The 15896-nt window shown below is 37.8% G+C and overlaps 1 protein-coding gene across 1 annotated transcript in view; it reads right to left on the bottom strand.

The window, feature by feature from the left end:
* CFTR (CF transmembrane conductance regulator) overlaps nucleotides 1–14601 on the bottom strand; it is a gene marked incomplete at both ends in the record, with an annotated part of 212507 nt that extends 197906 nt beyond the window's left edge. The window contains one exon of the mRNA XM_080664132.1: nucleotides 14549–14601. Coding sequence (XP_080520258.1) covers nucleotides 14549–14601 — 53 coding nt within the window. The remainder of the gene's footprint in view (nucleotides 1–14548) is intronic.
* Between the last annotated feature and the right edge of the window lie 1295 nt (nucleotides 14602–15896).

The raw sequence follows: 15896 nt of genomic DNA, 5'->3' as shown, positions 1-15896 counted from the left end.
ACCCAGTGCATGAATTTCATGCACCGGGCCTCTAGTAAAAATATATTTGAAAAAAAAAGAAGAAAGAAATAAATTGTGGAGTGCAACCAATGCAAATAATTCAGTTGAGGTCACAGAAATATATGACTTCTATGCATTGCTAAATACCATATTACAATTTATTCCTGAGCCTAGTAGCTGACGAGTTCCTTTCTTTGAAGCCCCAATTGGTTTTAATTAAGCAATTCATGAATAGGACAGCATCCCATTTAGCAACTAGAACTTGCTCCCTGACAAATTTCTTTTAACATCAATTATAAGAGGCATCTTGATTTCAGAACCATAACATTGTGAAAAATGCAAGCATGTAGGAATAAGAACACAACATACATATATGTTGTATATTCGCTTTAGCCCTTATTTGGGGTCAGGAGGCTTACCATAGCTTTGTAGTTATGGAAGGGATATTGTCTTATCGTTACTTTTATTTATATACTAGAGGCCCGGTGCACGAAATTCATGCATGGGGAGGGGGTCCCCTCAGCCCAGCCTGCAACCTCCCCAATCCGGGACTCCTCAGACATCCCTCTCATAATCTGGGACCACTGGCTCCTAACTGCTCACCTGCCTGCCTGCCTGCCTGCCTGCCTGATCATCCCTAACTGGCCCCCCTGCTGGCCTGGTCACCCCCAACTGCCCCCCCCCTGCCAGCGTAGTTGCCCCCAACTGCCCCCTCACAGGCCTGGTCACCCATAACTGCCCCCCCGCCAGCCTGCTCACCCCTTACTGCACCCCCTGCCGGCGTGGTCACCCCCAACTGCCCCCCTCTGCCAGCCTGGTCACCCCTCACTGCCCCCCCCCACCAGTCTAGTTGCCCCCAACTGCCCCCCCATGGGCCTGGTCGCCCCACGCAGCCTGCTGCTCGGTTGTTTGGTCGTCCCTCACTAACCCCCCTGCCAGCCTGGTCACTCCACACAGCCTGTTTGGTCATCTGTTCGGTTGTTTTGGATGCGATGGTCACATAGCCTTTTACATATATAGATATTGCAATTCTATGGAAGATTTCATTTGGAAATTAGGATTCACTGATAAAAGTTTTTTTTTTAAATGTGAGAAATGCTGCACTAGGAAAATCCAAGAATTATATACACAAAGTGTCAAACGTGAACTTGAAGAACTATCTGCCAGGTGTTTCTAACTCTTCCTTCAGCCCCAGGAAAGAGAATAAGACTAAACATAGAGAAACAGATGACCCAAATGATGAACTAGGGATTGGTGATCACAGATGGACATCAAGAAGGTGTGGCTCGTAGTAAGAGGAACACTAAACTAACTGAACCTGGAATGCAGCTGGAGGCATGAAGTTAGTAAGGTAAGAAGAGTAAATGCAAAAACTCAACAGAAAGCCTGGCTCAGTAGGTTGGAGGAAACAATGAGGGTGATGGCTACTACCTGATGGAACAAATCAGGATAAAAAATACATGCCCTAGCCGGTTTGGTTCAGTGGATAGAGCATCAGCCTGCGGACTGAAGGGTCCTGGGTTCGATCCCTTGGTTGCAGGTACATCCCCAGTAGGGGGTGTGCAGGAGGCAGCTGATCGATGTTTCTCTCTCATCGGTGTTTCTAACTCTCTATCCCTCTCCCTTCCTCTCTGTAAAAAATCAATAAAATATATATTTTTTAAAAAGAAATACAGTGTGGGTCAACTTTTGTGCAACTGACAATGTTTGGCTACTGGTATACTTTTGGCTGACCACATCTTTTACACTTCAGCCAGACATTTAGAATCTTAAAGACCTCATTAACCTAAAACAATGCTTCCCCCTACCTCACCCAGAGCAAAGAAGTAGCTTGTCATAGGGACTTAAGCAAATCAATAATGGGAGGGCATGTTTCTGACACTTTTAAGAACTGAGTTTAATGCTTACTTAAATGATATTATTTATAATGCTTGTATCAAAACATAATAAATTTTGGAGAGAAAAAATATTAAAATCTATATACAAAATTAAGTAAAATTATGTAATTCACCAATTCCATTCTAGCTTTTTGGATATTGTGATTAACTGGTTAAGAATAGATTTTTAGATTTAGATCAATCTAAGTTCACATCCTGATTTCAGGGTAATTAGCTGGGTGACCTTGTATAAACACTTTAATCTTTCTAAATCTCCTGTGCTTCTATTTAGAATATATCTAGAACTGTTTGAAAAATTCACTGAGATAATATGTATAACCCCAAGGGGTTATACATATTATCAGTAAAGTGCTTAGTAAATGTTATCAGTAAATATTATCAGTAAAGTGCTTAGTAAATGTTAGAAGATAGTGGGAGGCAAGACTACTGATTTCAGGGACTATTTAAGAAGAAATTTTGAATTTTGTGGCAACTGAACTATATCTATGTTTCTACTGTTAATTTACTGAAAAGTAGTGAAATTTCAAAATTCTCTTCCATAGACTCAAAGGTTTAAAGGATGTTAGGAGATAGAAGTTTAATAGAGCTGGAAGAAGATGAAATCACCTCAATATCCTACATTTTATGATTATTTGGTAGAATCCTGTTTTTGTTTTCAAATCTGTAGTTTTCCAATCTTTAATTAAGGTTGAGAAGTATTATTTGGACAATTTAAACCCATTTTCTTAAGACTGACCCAATGGTTCTCAGATTTTAATAAGGCAAAAATAAGGCAAAAGAAATAATCTGAAATGCAAAAAATAAAAAAAATAATAAGATGTGGTTGCTCTCTTCCAGAGATTCTGATTTAGTAGGCATACTGTGGGTCTAAGAATCTGCATATTTAATGTCATATATAATTATTACTAAATTAAGATATTAATTTAACAATTAAGATACATATATTCAAATATATTTTTAGAGCAGGTGATTGGCAGACTACAATTTGAGATGCACATCTCTAAAGCTTAGAATATTGCTAACTATGAAGCAAGAGCTCCTAATTTTAAAAGCATAAACATTTATCTAAAAAATTTATCCTATTTCTAGCTGATTTCCCTTTCAACAGAATAAACTTGGATCAAATTTTCATTAACAGCAGATTTGGTGCCTCATTTTTAAAAATAATAACTTATTTGTGTCTATTCATCCCAAAATCTGACTCTACTCTGCATTAATGGTGGCTGGAGTGACAGAGTGGACCCAGGAAACACAAGAATTGTTCTGGCAGCAGCAGAAACCACTGAATCAGCAAAAACTTGTATGAGTTCAAAAAGGCTGCCAAGATCCAAGGACTGTGTTCAAGAATTGAATCCAATTTTCAGTCCTAAATGTAATGATCTTATTATATTTACATTTCATAAGACATATTTTTCAATTTTAAAAAAATACATTAAATAATTTTTTGCTATCAAGGAATTATATTGTTGAGTTTAGAAAAATTTCTTTTATTATGTGAGGTGACTTATTCACTCGGTTTTATAAATTGAGGGGAAGCAAAGTGTGTCACCCCAAAATATGTCTCTTTGGGATATTGATTAGTTTAAGCTGGTTAATTTTAAGAAACAAGACTCAGGAGAACCTTCTGACCTTCCCCTACTGCCTAAAAGAATTAGAGGACCTGATCCAGGAAGGAAGCTATCATCATAGATAACTATGGTTTAATATAAACGTGTGTATGATAGGGAAAAACCTAGAAAGGCCCATTGGATCCAAGTTCCCTGTGTCCCATATATATATATATATATATATATATATATATATATATATATATATATATATATATATATATATTTTACAGAGAGGAAGGGAGAGGAATACATCGGTGAGAGAGAAACATCGATCAGCTGCCTCCTGCACACCTCCTACTGGGGATGTGCCCGCAACCAAGGTACATGCCCTTGACCAGAAATGAACCTGGGACCTTTCAGTCCGCAGGCTGATGCTCTATCCACTGAGCCAAACCGGTTAGGGCCACTGTGTCCCACTTTTAAAGATGACCCAGCAAAACATTTGTTTACCAAAATGTTTGCTTTTCCATCTCCATGCGAATTGCCTTCCTGAGTTCTTAAGTCCCAGACCACAACTGCCTCCTTTTCCTTTGTTAATGATGACATGTAAACTTCAATTGCCCTATGTGTCCTAGGGCCTGACATTCCTACAGAACTCCCTTATGTATATACACATTAAATTTGGTTATTTTCTCCTGTTAATCTGTCATGTTTAATTTGATTAGTCCAACCAGAAGAATTTCTAATGGTGGAAGGAAAATTATTTTTCTACCCCCACAAAATAAAAATTGTGGACTCCTTTATTAAGTAGAGTAAGAGAAAAAAAAAATCTATAGATTTTAAAGCACATTTGCACTCTAATGAGAAAAACTGCATCATTAAAAATATTAACATGAAATTTCCAATAAAGAAAAATAATTAGAATATATAATAATCTTTTTTTAATCCTCACCCAAGGACATACTTAGAGAGAGGAAAGGAGAGAAAGAAAAATAGATGGGTTGCAGCTCAGGCGCCCCGAGTCGAACTGGCAACCTTTTGGTGTACAGGATGACACTCCAACCAACTTAGCCACACGGACAGGGCTATAAAAGTTTTGATATATGTGCTAAGTCTTCAAACTACTAGAATATATCAGGAACTCAATATTTATGCTAAATTAATGTATGCATAAATAAATAAATAAATATCACATGTGTGTTTCAATGTTATTACTTTTACATTAATGAGCTCATTTTATAGTGGTTGTCTTTCTAGCTAGTAAAATTTTATTGCATAAAAACCTAGCTCTACTGTTACTCAAATAGCTTCCTCTTTGCTTTAATTTCACCAGTTTTATAAACTCTTAATACAATGAATAAAATGTTGGATATCATTGTAGTTAGATATTGTATTCTCTGAATTAACTGAAATATGTAAATACCTAGTGTTTAATTGTATTAATGATTTGGTCCAAGTATGCTCCATAATCAAATTAATCCATCGGGGATTTATTTGCTTTGTGCATTTTCATTCATAAGGCATATATACAAGCTATACATTGATGTTTATGGATAAAAGAAAGTAATAGTGTGAGGGTGTTCCAGGTAAAAGTGAGTAGAAAAGAGGTTAATGTGAGTTTTTGGAAGCCAAACCTATTTTTGAGTTGAAAGTAGAAGTTCCTTTGGTAATAAGAATTTGGTCAGCCTACTTATTACTTTATTTTTTAAAATGGATTCAGGGGCCCAAGACTAAAATAAACTTAAAAAAAAATTTAAACATTAAATTATGACATACATTTAGGAAAAAATTTTGGAAATAATCATTTTAATAATCTGGCTTAAAATTAAACTTATCAGGCAACCTGAATATTCACATGAGATTTGAAAAGAAAAATATTTCAGGGCAAAAGCCTACTATGGTAAATTTAGCTGTCACTGATCTTTTGAACTATCTTAAGCTGGAATTTTCCTAGAAAGTTCCATGAACTATATAAGAAAACAAAAAGAACAGCTTTTCCTATTTCATGTTATACTTTAGAACACATGATAAACCAACTAACATTTTAATTCAAAATTAGGCATTTTATCTTCAGATTCCAAATGAAAAGCTTTTTAAATTCCATATTTATAAGTAAATTTTTTCATTTCCCTCAAATATTAAATTTTAGAAGCATAGTCATAGGCTGAGTTAGTCAAGTTTTATCTCATTCAACAAGTATATTTTAAGGGCCTACTATGCACCAGGCACTAGATACCAAAAGATGGATAAGATAGAGCCTGCGCCTTGAAGGATGGATGCATCAAAATATTCATATGCAAAAAATAAGTAAAGAATAAATGGTGATAGAAGAGAAGACAAAGACAAAGGCAGAGATGGGAGTGATGTGGCCACAAGTCCAGGGATGCTGGAATCACCAGGAACTGGAAGAGACAGGAAGTGTCCTTCCCTAGACCTTCAGAAGGCACACAGGCCTGCCTTCATTTCAGACTTTTGGTCTCCAGAGGTGTGAGAGAATAAATGTCTGTTGTTTTAAATAAATAAATAAATAAATAAATAAATAAATAAATAAATAAATAAATAAATAAATAAATAAAATTAAATAAAAAATAAATGGTCAATAGATTTCCTATAAGTCAAAAACTATTGGAAAAATTATCTAATAGCTGTTAAGCTACTACAGTATTTCCCTCTTCTGAAAAATTTATATTGAATGTAGCTGTGTTTCATTTCCTTTATAAATTACTCAGCTACTGAGTACAATAACATTAATTATATATGAGCCTTGAAAAGTTTTTCTAAATTTTTATTTTAAAGTAATTTTGCAAATTTTGAAGCTTTTTGCAATACAACACAAAAGGAATACTTTGTGACATGTGAAAACTATATGAAATTCCTATTTCAGTACCCGTAAATAAAGTTTTATTGGAACAAAGCCATGCTCATTTGTTTGCATATTGTCTATGGCTGCTTTCCCACAATGTCAGAGACCACGTTGTCTGTAACGTTGGAAATATTTACTTTCCAGCCCTTTATAGAAAGTTTGCCAACCCCTGATCTAAAGTATAGCAAAGGATTTTGGTTGAAAGAGTAAAGCTTTGCTGTGTTGCTTCATTTTCCAGAGTTCATAGAGGTGTTTAAAATGAATAAAATGTGCAAAAAAAGAGCTTCTTAGATAGTTTCTCCAGTGGTGCCTCTAGAACTGGGGTAGCTAATCCCAGCCAGCAGAGGCTGCATTTTCTTGTTGCTCACATAACATAACTGGTACTGGGCTCCAAGGTCTGGCTCTTTAATCAACTCTAAACCCAGCTGTTGGCACCTCTAAGATTCTGCCTAGCAAGCTTAATTTTCAAATACTGGTCTTCCTGGTACCAGGTGAAATTCTTGGATCCCTTTTTGAAGTTAAGAACTTCACTAGGCATTTGGGGGTAGGTGGGTAAAAGGTGGGTGCACCTCTGTAGGCAGTGCTAAGAAAGAAAGCTCTGCATGTTTTAATAACTCAAAGTTTTAACATGAAACAAGGATACATAATCTTTTCAGCGTAATAAGAAGAATCTTTTCCCAACACACACACAAAAAAAATCTCACTGCAGAAAGACAAAACCTGAAGCTCCAGCAGGTTTTCAAACCTACTACTTGAATGTCTATGATCACAGTAATCAGTTTAAAGTGGTGAAGTTATAGTGCGGTGGGGGCCCTTCACATATCAGTTGGTCAGTTTGGAGGGTCCTAAGTAGAATTTCTAAGTAGAATTTAACCATTTCTGTTCACAAAATACAGTTGCTTGTTCCAGAACACACTCCCAGGGGGTTCTGTACCACAGCTAAGGCAAGCAAGTGGGCACTCGAACTTCTTCCCTAGAGGCCACTCTGGACTTGACTGAATAGTGAGGGAAGTATTCCGACGGTCGCCTCAGACATCCTGATATCCCTCACCTGAGACCACGCTCTAGATGACTTTAATATATTTTCAAATGGCCATGTTATCTGCCTTTGAGCCACAGACATCATTTACTTTTTTATTTTAAAGAGAAGCAGAGTGTCTGCATAGGCCCCACCCCTTCCCAAAATCTTCTCCAATTGAATCTCCTCACTCACCAAGCTTTACTACCAGACATACCCAAGCCAGCAAATCTGCACATTGACCTTGATTCTTCTCTCTCGTCTTCCTTACCTAATAACCAAACCTATTATTTTACCTCCTCTCTCTCTCTCTCTACTCCCACCAACGCTCTTTCAGTTCATTTCTTTTGCAAAGCTGCCACAGCTCTGCACTTGCCATGTCACTCCCCTGCTTAAAATTCATGCCTTTTCACTTCCAATATGATAAAGCCCAGAGCTCACAAAAGCCCCTTATGATCTGGCCATTGCTAGAGTTTCAGACCAAATTTCCCCCAAATCTCGCTCACGCATCTTATGCTCAGGTCACGGGGAACTTCTCTGAAATCTTTAAAGGTGCCAGGATCACTCTTACTGCCAATCCTATAGACAGGTTTTTGCTTCTGTATTTAAATTTTTCCTAACTATTCCCACCCTATGTCTGGATAGTCTTCTTTCCAAGTCAACACGAGAGTCACTCCTCCAGCAAGCCTTACTTAACCAGCCTCAGGCTGGATGAGATGCCCGTTGGAGTGTTTCCATGAGCCTTGAGACTCTGGGTTTCAGAGAATGTTTTTCATGCAGGCAGCACCAGTTTTTTCTGGAGCACCTCAATCTTCTTAATGCCTCACATGGAATACAAAAGGTGGTGAATAAATGAATTAGGGCATCCTCCAATTAGGGCATGCCCTGAATCATGGCCTGAAAGGAAGTACTGCTCTGACTCAGCTCCTGGAAACAAACTATGGGAGAAATCCCTCGTTATAGCAGAGTAAAGCCAAGTTTCAGGGTTGAGAATCCTAACAATAAGGACTTAGCAGAAATCTTCAAACCATGATTTTAGCCCATGAGCAAGGAATTAGCAGGCAGGCTTTCCCACTAACACTAAGGCCTAGCCATAAAGGAACCCAAGAAAAATCTGAAGGAATAAAATCTGTCCAAGATCCTCTCCCTTTTTTTTTTTAAATATATTTTTATTGATTTCAAAGAGGAAGAGATAGAAACATCAATGATGAGAATCATTGATTGGCTGCCTCTTGCACACCCCCTACAGGGGATTGAGCTCACAACCCAGGCATGTGCCCTTGACCAGAATCAAACCCCGGACCCTTCAGCCCCAGGCCAACTCTCTATCCACTGAGCCAAACCAGCTAGGGCTTGCTTTGACACCTTTTTATCAGAAGGATACTGCAAGACTGTAGAAAGTCATCAATTTACAATATCCATAAGTCTCTGGGGTTGTCATTATTACAAAGAAATGTGCATCAAACTTTCTATGCAGGAGTCTTGAAATGGTCTTAATGCTTTACTAAACAAGTCATAGAAGGTCCTGACATCCAGGGCTTTACAATCTGAAACAGTCATTGATGCTAAAAGACAGTAATAAGCCTGTGGAACCACACAGAGAATAGCTAACTTGCCAAGCCTTGCGACCTGGATACAGATCTTTCAGAGCTCTATAAGAATGTATTCACTGTGCATCACGCAAGCTAATTGAATTTTTACAGATTTTTTTGCTAAAAGAAGGCTAAGCTCTTTGCTGACAGGAAGCTCTATAGTAAAGCCACTTTGTAATGCTAATTTCACGCTTACAACTACAAGGTAAATTCTTAGGAGCTGAGGAGAAGCATTTGAAAGAGTAATGTTTTGCTCTGTGATAATGCACTTAACATATTTATAAATACAACCTTCAGGCAGGGTCTCCAGACCAGATCTCTCTCATAATCTGTTTTCCCCTTTTGATCTCCGGGCATTGCAGGGATTTGTGCCAGGGAAGTGATCTACACAGATGCGTCAGGAATCAGTGGAATCAAAATTACCAAAATTGCTGCTGAGTCAGAGGTGTTTTTAAATTTTGACAAACAACAGATAGCTGCATGCTAAATGGTTAACACCCTTCCGTGGTGGTTTTGCAATCCCATACTTACAGTGTAGCTCTATCACACGGAAATTACAGGTTCGGGTGAAATGACACTAACAATAATAATAGATTTTAGAGTGGTGCCATTTAAGAACTTTTTAAACAAGTTTCAACATTTATGCATTGAACATTACCACGCTAGTCTTATTTCCTCCCTTAAAACATAAATGAAAAACCATGATTTCCCTAGTGTTGGCTCTGAGGGATACTTTGATTGTCTCATAAATTATTGATGAAGCAGTTAAGAAAAATAGATTCCACGTCTCTCTTTAGCAACGTATGAATTTTAAAGCTATATACCATATGCTATTTGTTTTAAGTATATAGAAATACTCCTAGAGAGTCAAGTAATAAATTGAACTGGCAGATAAAAGCTATTGGAATACACTTCAAAACCAAGGAGGAATTTTTTAAACTAGCAAAATTAACTAAATGAAACTTAATTATATATATACATATATTTTATATTTTAAAATATGTAATTACAATATTAGTCATATAATGCAAAGGAAGTACTTTTAGAACTCTGAGTTAAAATAAAAATTGACACATAATCCGAAATTGAAAAATCTGAACAGTATCATAACAAACCTAGACCAGCAAAAGGCAGATGGAAACAGAGAAATATTAAGGGGCTGGTATAGGAAGCAACATTTGTCAGTGTTCAGGCAACACTGTCCAAGACAGAGGGACCCCGACCCAAAAGTGGCCTCCTATTCCTACAGGAGACGACGCCAAGCAAGTACATGAAAACCCAGGACTGTCCTCATGGCTTTTTCTCATTGACTGACTAAATGGCCTCATGAAATTCAGGCACCCTTGACAGCTGTACATCTCACTATGAATTGAGCATCTCATATTGGCCTTTTGTTTTATGCAACTATTTCCTTTGATTTGGATAGTCTAAACCTTATCTGAAAGACAAACCTTTACATTGATTGGAACAGGACTAGACCTTTATTTGATTGGTCAACTGATCTCCCTTAGCAAGATGTCTATGAATACCACCAACCAACTTCAAAATATCTATGACTGCCATAATTTTAGATTTCTGCATGCCTTGCAAACACGTAAATAAAATATAAATATAAAATCATTGTGATGAATTTTTTTTACAAAATGCCATAATTTATATAACCAAATTAGTGTGGTCCTCTCCAAATTTCTCATCTTTATGAGTATTTCATTATATACTTATTGTAATTATGCTTCTATTGCTCAGAGCCCTTATGTTTCTTTTCATTAGGAAATGTCTTTAAAGTCTGCAATAATAATACTGAATGTCAACTGTAATAAAATTTTAATAAAATAAAATTTGCAATGCATTTTTTGAATGATAATACCTAAACTTAAGTAGCACTTGGCTGTTAACAAAGCAAATTATGATGAAAAATCTTTATACTTTCAGAGTGCATTTAATTTTGAGATAGGGTCAAAAGTCATTTTAGAAGCAAGTCCACGTGACCAGTCTTGGGTAATATGACTTTTAATGAAAAGAAATTTGCATACTGTTTTTAAAGGTAATTCCATAACGAAAATTTAAAAACACTTTGATCGAAGGCAGAATGTTTAGAATAAGAGTTTGGTTTCTACTGGTAGCTATTTTGACCCACCACCACCATTCTGGCGTATAAATTCTGGCATATTTGTTTTAAAATCTCTCATTGCTTTGTGTCTAATAATTACAAAAGTATCTTAAGTTTTCTTATTATTAACATGAGACTTACAATATGCATTTCTTTACTGAATTCTATCTTAGATCCTAACATTATTTACTCTTTGGTCTTACTTGAGACTTATCTGTGGAATTTATTGGATTCCCCTAAGCCAGTGGTCGGCAAACACATGAGGCTCTTTGGCCCCTTGAGTGTGGCTCTTCCACAAAATACCACGGCCTGGGCGAGTCTATTTTGAAGAAGTGGCGTTAGAAGAAGTTTAAGTTTAAAAAATTTGGCTCTCAAAAGAAATTTCATTCGTTGTACTGTTGATATTCGACTTTGTTGACTAATGAGTTTGCCGACCACTGCCCTAAGCCAATCATGTAAGAGATCGGTTGCATTGTATACTTGGATTTTGTGGTGCTCTAACAATTCCTCAGGTATACAGCTAACATTTATAAGCCAGTATGGATACCATGACCAAAATTCAAGCTGTGTCATCTGACACATGTTTTGATATACAATCTCTCAACTGAACAGGATATAGAAAATTCAGGGCATGAGGGAAAAGACAGAGAACAAGTTGAATAAATATCTTAAAAGTTATCAGAAAATGTAGTTTGGAAAATTGTTCAAAATTGCTCTGTTGGTAAACATTTGCAAATCAAGTCCATTGGTATACTAATCTATGCAAACATATAATTTCTAGTTTAAAAACATCTTCCTCCTTTATAAAAGCTTTAAGTTAATGTACTTGTTTTCCATGATATTCATAAACTATTTGAATTTTTGCATGAAATTTTCTTTTAGGTTGTTTATAAACATATATATTCACACATATATGTATATATATTAGCATTATGATACTTGCAACATCCCTCAAATTTGTACTTGATATGAAACCCATGCAAAATTAAGTACTTAATTTTTCTCCAAACTTTATTAGCTTTTCCAGCTACAAACCCTAAACAATGAAAGATATTTAATATAACTTATAACCCAGACCATAACAGCTTTACACTTTCATGACACTGAAACTGAAGGGACCATATTCAGAAAGTTAAATTTTAAGTCGTTTAACAACATATATAAACACGTGACTTTTTCCTTATTTATCTGATAGGCCATGTCAGAGGAGATTTTTACCTAATTTAAACTCTCATCCAGGCCCATTCATTGTATATACAGGCTGATAGTCACAAAATTATATTCAACAAAGATGAATTGAATATATTATATAAATAAGGTAAACAATATTATAAAGAATATAAAAATATGGTAATTGATGATGAAATAATGCTAACATTTGTGGGCTAACTACTTTACATGCACTTTTTCAATAGATTAACCCCTATTATGTAGGACCTACTACTCTCCAAATTTTAAAGGTCAAGTCACACAAACACAGAGATGTTAAGTGACTTGCCTCAGGTCACACAGCTACTAAGTAGCAGATCCAAGATTTGAATCAAAACAATCTGAATCATAGCCTAACACTCTTGACCACTAAACACACTGTCTAATCCAGCTGTGGGCAAACTACGGCCCAAGGGCCGGATCCGGCCCGTTCAGCTGTTCTATCCGGCCCACGGAGCCGAAAGAGCGGAGGGTTCTCTTGCTCTCCCCTCCGCTCCTTTACTTTGAATTTATATTAGTTCACACAAACACTCCATCCATGCTTTTGTTCCAGCCCTCTGGTCCAGTTTAAGAACCCATTGTGGCCCTCGAGTCAAAAAGTTTGCCCACCCCTGGATCAATGCAGAAGTTTTTGACCCTTTCAGAAGTATAACCCAGAAAGAAATTTATAATCACAGGCACTTAGGTGACAGTTCCTATAAATAGCAGGAACTTAACTTTTTAAAATACACCTATTCTTATAACAACTTATTATGAAATAGTTTTGAAACAGGAATGAGTATGCTCTTAACAAACTTAGTCATTATAATACTTTTATTTTTACAAACCAACCTGAGAGCACTTTTAAACTATACTAACATTTATAAGCTGATGTATTGGAGGGAAAAAACTTTTGTAAATCAACAATAATCTCATTTAAATCAACAATGAGCTAATTTAAAATCCTTTAAGTACTTAGAAGTAGCCATGAGGTATTTGTTCTTCTAAAAACTTTATTTTTAGACTGATTGGCATTTAGGTTCCTCAAAGTGCTCTACAAAGAAGTTTACAATGTATGCCAATGAGCATTCTGATTTTATAAGTAGTAGGAACATAGATCAACAGATAATCCAGTTTTTTATAGATGGTGTAACAAAAGGTGCGGAAAACACATCAACACACAAAAGGTAATTTCAATGAGTCAAGTCCTTCTCTTCCATCCACAGGGAGGAGCTTCAATGGCCAATGGTCTCTCCTTAACACTGAGTTCTAGGCTTATTGCACATGCAGAGAACAGAACATAGATGTGAAAGCTGAGTCCCTTCCCCCCACATATACATATGGGTATATTTACATTTGGCTTTTCTGATACCTAAGTGTGCTGATTCATTGGATAATTATGAGTTAAGTAATATCCCATGAGAGAGCTGTACCTATTCATTCATTCATACAAGTATAACAGGAAAAGAAGATAGAGTATCCAAAGACACTTCAAATATGAAATGCTACATCTAAATTACACTTTGCCTAAGACTTGGAATTTAGACAATATTTTTAAAAATCTCATTAGATGAAGTATGCAAATTTTATGGATCATCGCATACAAAGTAGTATAAGTACAATTTATTAAATGTCAGTTGGATATAACTGCAGTATCTATTCCCATGGCTTCATATTTCCATAATAATTCTGACCCTTTTTAAATGTATAGCTTGTGGAGTTGGCTTTTTAAAAAAGGGGGGGGAAGGGATTTGCTTTCATTCTTTAAAGAAAGATTAATAGAATTGTGGGAAATATTGTTAGACTTACTTGGTATTATAAAAATAAAAACTTAATTTAAGCAAATAGTACCCACGTCACCCATCTCCCCTAAAAAAGTTCAAAATTCAGTCAACAAATGTTTTCTGAGTACCTACTGCACGCAGGAATAGTTCTAGTAGTACATGCGCCAATAAAGTATCTAAGTTTCTAAGGCACGAAGGGAAAGAACTAAAGAACTAAACTTAAGTATTTTCACAAACAAGTTTATAATTCATAAACGTATTAGAAAAACCTAAGAAAACAATTGCACAATAGCACATTTGGGTCTTGAGAGCATGACTTTCAGCTAAGTTAAAACGTCAATGTTAGACTAAGGCTCTCCAATCCAAACAATTGGCTTCAGTTTATTCTTTATCGCTTCTTAATGTATTCGATTTTATTCCACAAAGGATTGCGCATCTTTAAAAAAACACACAAACGATTCCTCTTTCCCCAAAACCAGCCCAGACAGTGGCCCTCCTCTTCGCGGGCACGTGTCTTTCCAAAGCTCGGCTGGACACCCTCTCACCTGAAAAAAAGTTTGGAGATGACGCTGGCCTTTTCCAGAGGCGACCTCTGCATGGTCTCTGGGGACGCCGAGGTCCTTGTCAGGGCAGCTGGGCTCGAGCTCCTAATGCAAAACGTCCCACTCTTCTGGTTGCCTGCCTCTCGCCCCTTTTTCTCGGACCTGCTGTGATGTCATTTGCTTCCAACTCCCCCCACCCCTCACCCCACAAGCCTCCTCTTTTCTCGCGCTCCTTTCCCCGCCTCTACAGCCCAGGTTAAAAGCCAGGCGCTGCTTGGTCCGGCCCCACTTTTGCTCAAGCGACTTTTCCCTCCCCCTCCGCACCCCCCACCCCCCACCCCCGACCGCACCCCGACCGCTCCTTCCTCCTCGCCTCCTTCCCTCGCGCCTCTCTCTCTCTCTCTCTCTCTCTGGATTCTAACTCCCAACCTGCCTCCTCCCTTGAGCGCACTCCTTCCAAGTCCGCGTCCTTTCCCTGCAGCCCCCGCCCAGCCTGCAGGTGAGGACAGTCGGGGCGGCTCTCCAGGTCCCGCCACCCACGATCCGGGACGGAGGAGCCCCCGCAGGATCAGAACCAGCCCTCCCCCGTCCCCCATCCCGGACCCTCCTAGTCTCCGGCTTCCGCGGGACCTCGGCGTGCCGCCACCAACTTCCCCGCGCATTCCCTTTGCTCCCTTTTTCTGAGATCCTAGCCGGGCTTGTTACCTTCGCAAGGTTCATTTTGAATGGGGAACAAAAATATGTCTCCCCCATATCAAAATGCAGCCCGAGAGAGCCGGAAAGTCCCCGGCAGTGCCTGATGTGTTCACCTTAGCGCTTCCTTTGAGTGTCAGGGAAGAAGGAAGCTTTGTTAGTTTCAGGCTTAAGTGAGTTCCATGCGTATCTTAGACCCCCTAGGTGACTAGTTATTGAAGGGACAGGAGGAGAGATATCCTACACCGAGGTAAGAGGACTTGTCCCTCTGTCCATTACTCGCCCAGGATTTGTTCATTGTCCTAAGTTTTTCAGACCGGGTTGCATTTTTTTATGTTTATTTTTTTATGAAAGAGAGAGAGAGAAACGTTGATTTGCTTTTCCACTTATTTATGCCTTCATTGGTTGTTTCTTGTATGTGCCATGACTGGGGATCAACTCGCAACCTTGGCTCTAACCACCTGATTACCCATCAAGGTCCCCACTTGGGTTTTTAAGAAAAGCTATTGTGTGTATTAACCACTACATGACATGTGGACAGTCTGCAAACTAACCCGCCCTCCTATAGATTTCCTAGTCTCCGTCAGCAAAACATCTTGACTAATATGCTGAAAGGAATGCAAACAGTCTTTGAAGCAAAGGTAGCCTATTAACTCTG

This window comes from Plecotus auritus (genome assembly GCF_963455305.1).
Source record: "Plecotus auritus genome assembly, chromosome: 4".
NCBI lineage: Eukaryota > Metazoa > Chordata > Mammalia > Chiroptera > Vespertilionidae > Plecotus > Plecotus auritus.
The sequence above is the reverse complement of the archived record's forward strand: the minus strand, read 5'-3'. Positions and strand labels throughout refer to the sequence as shown.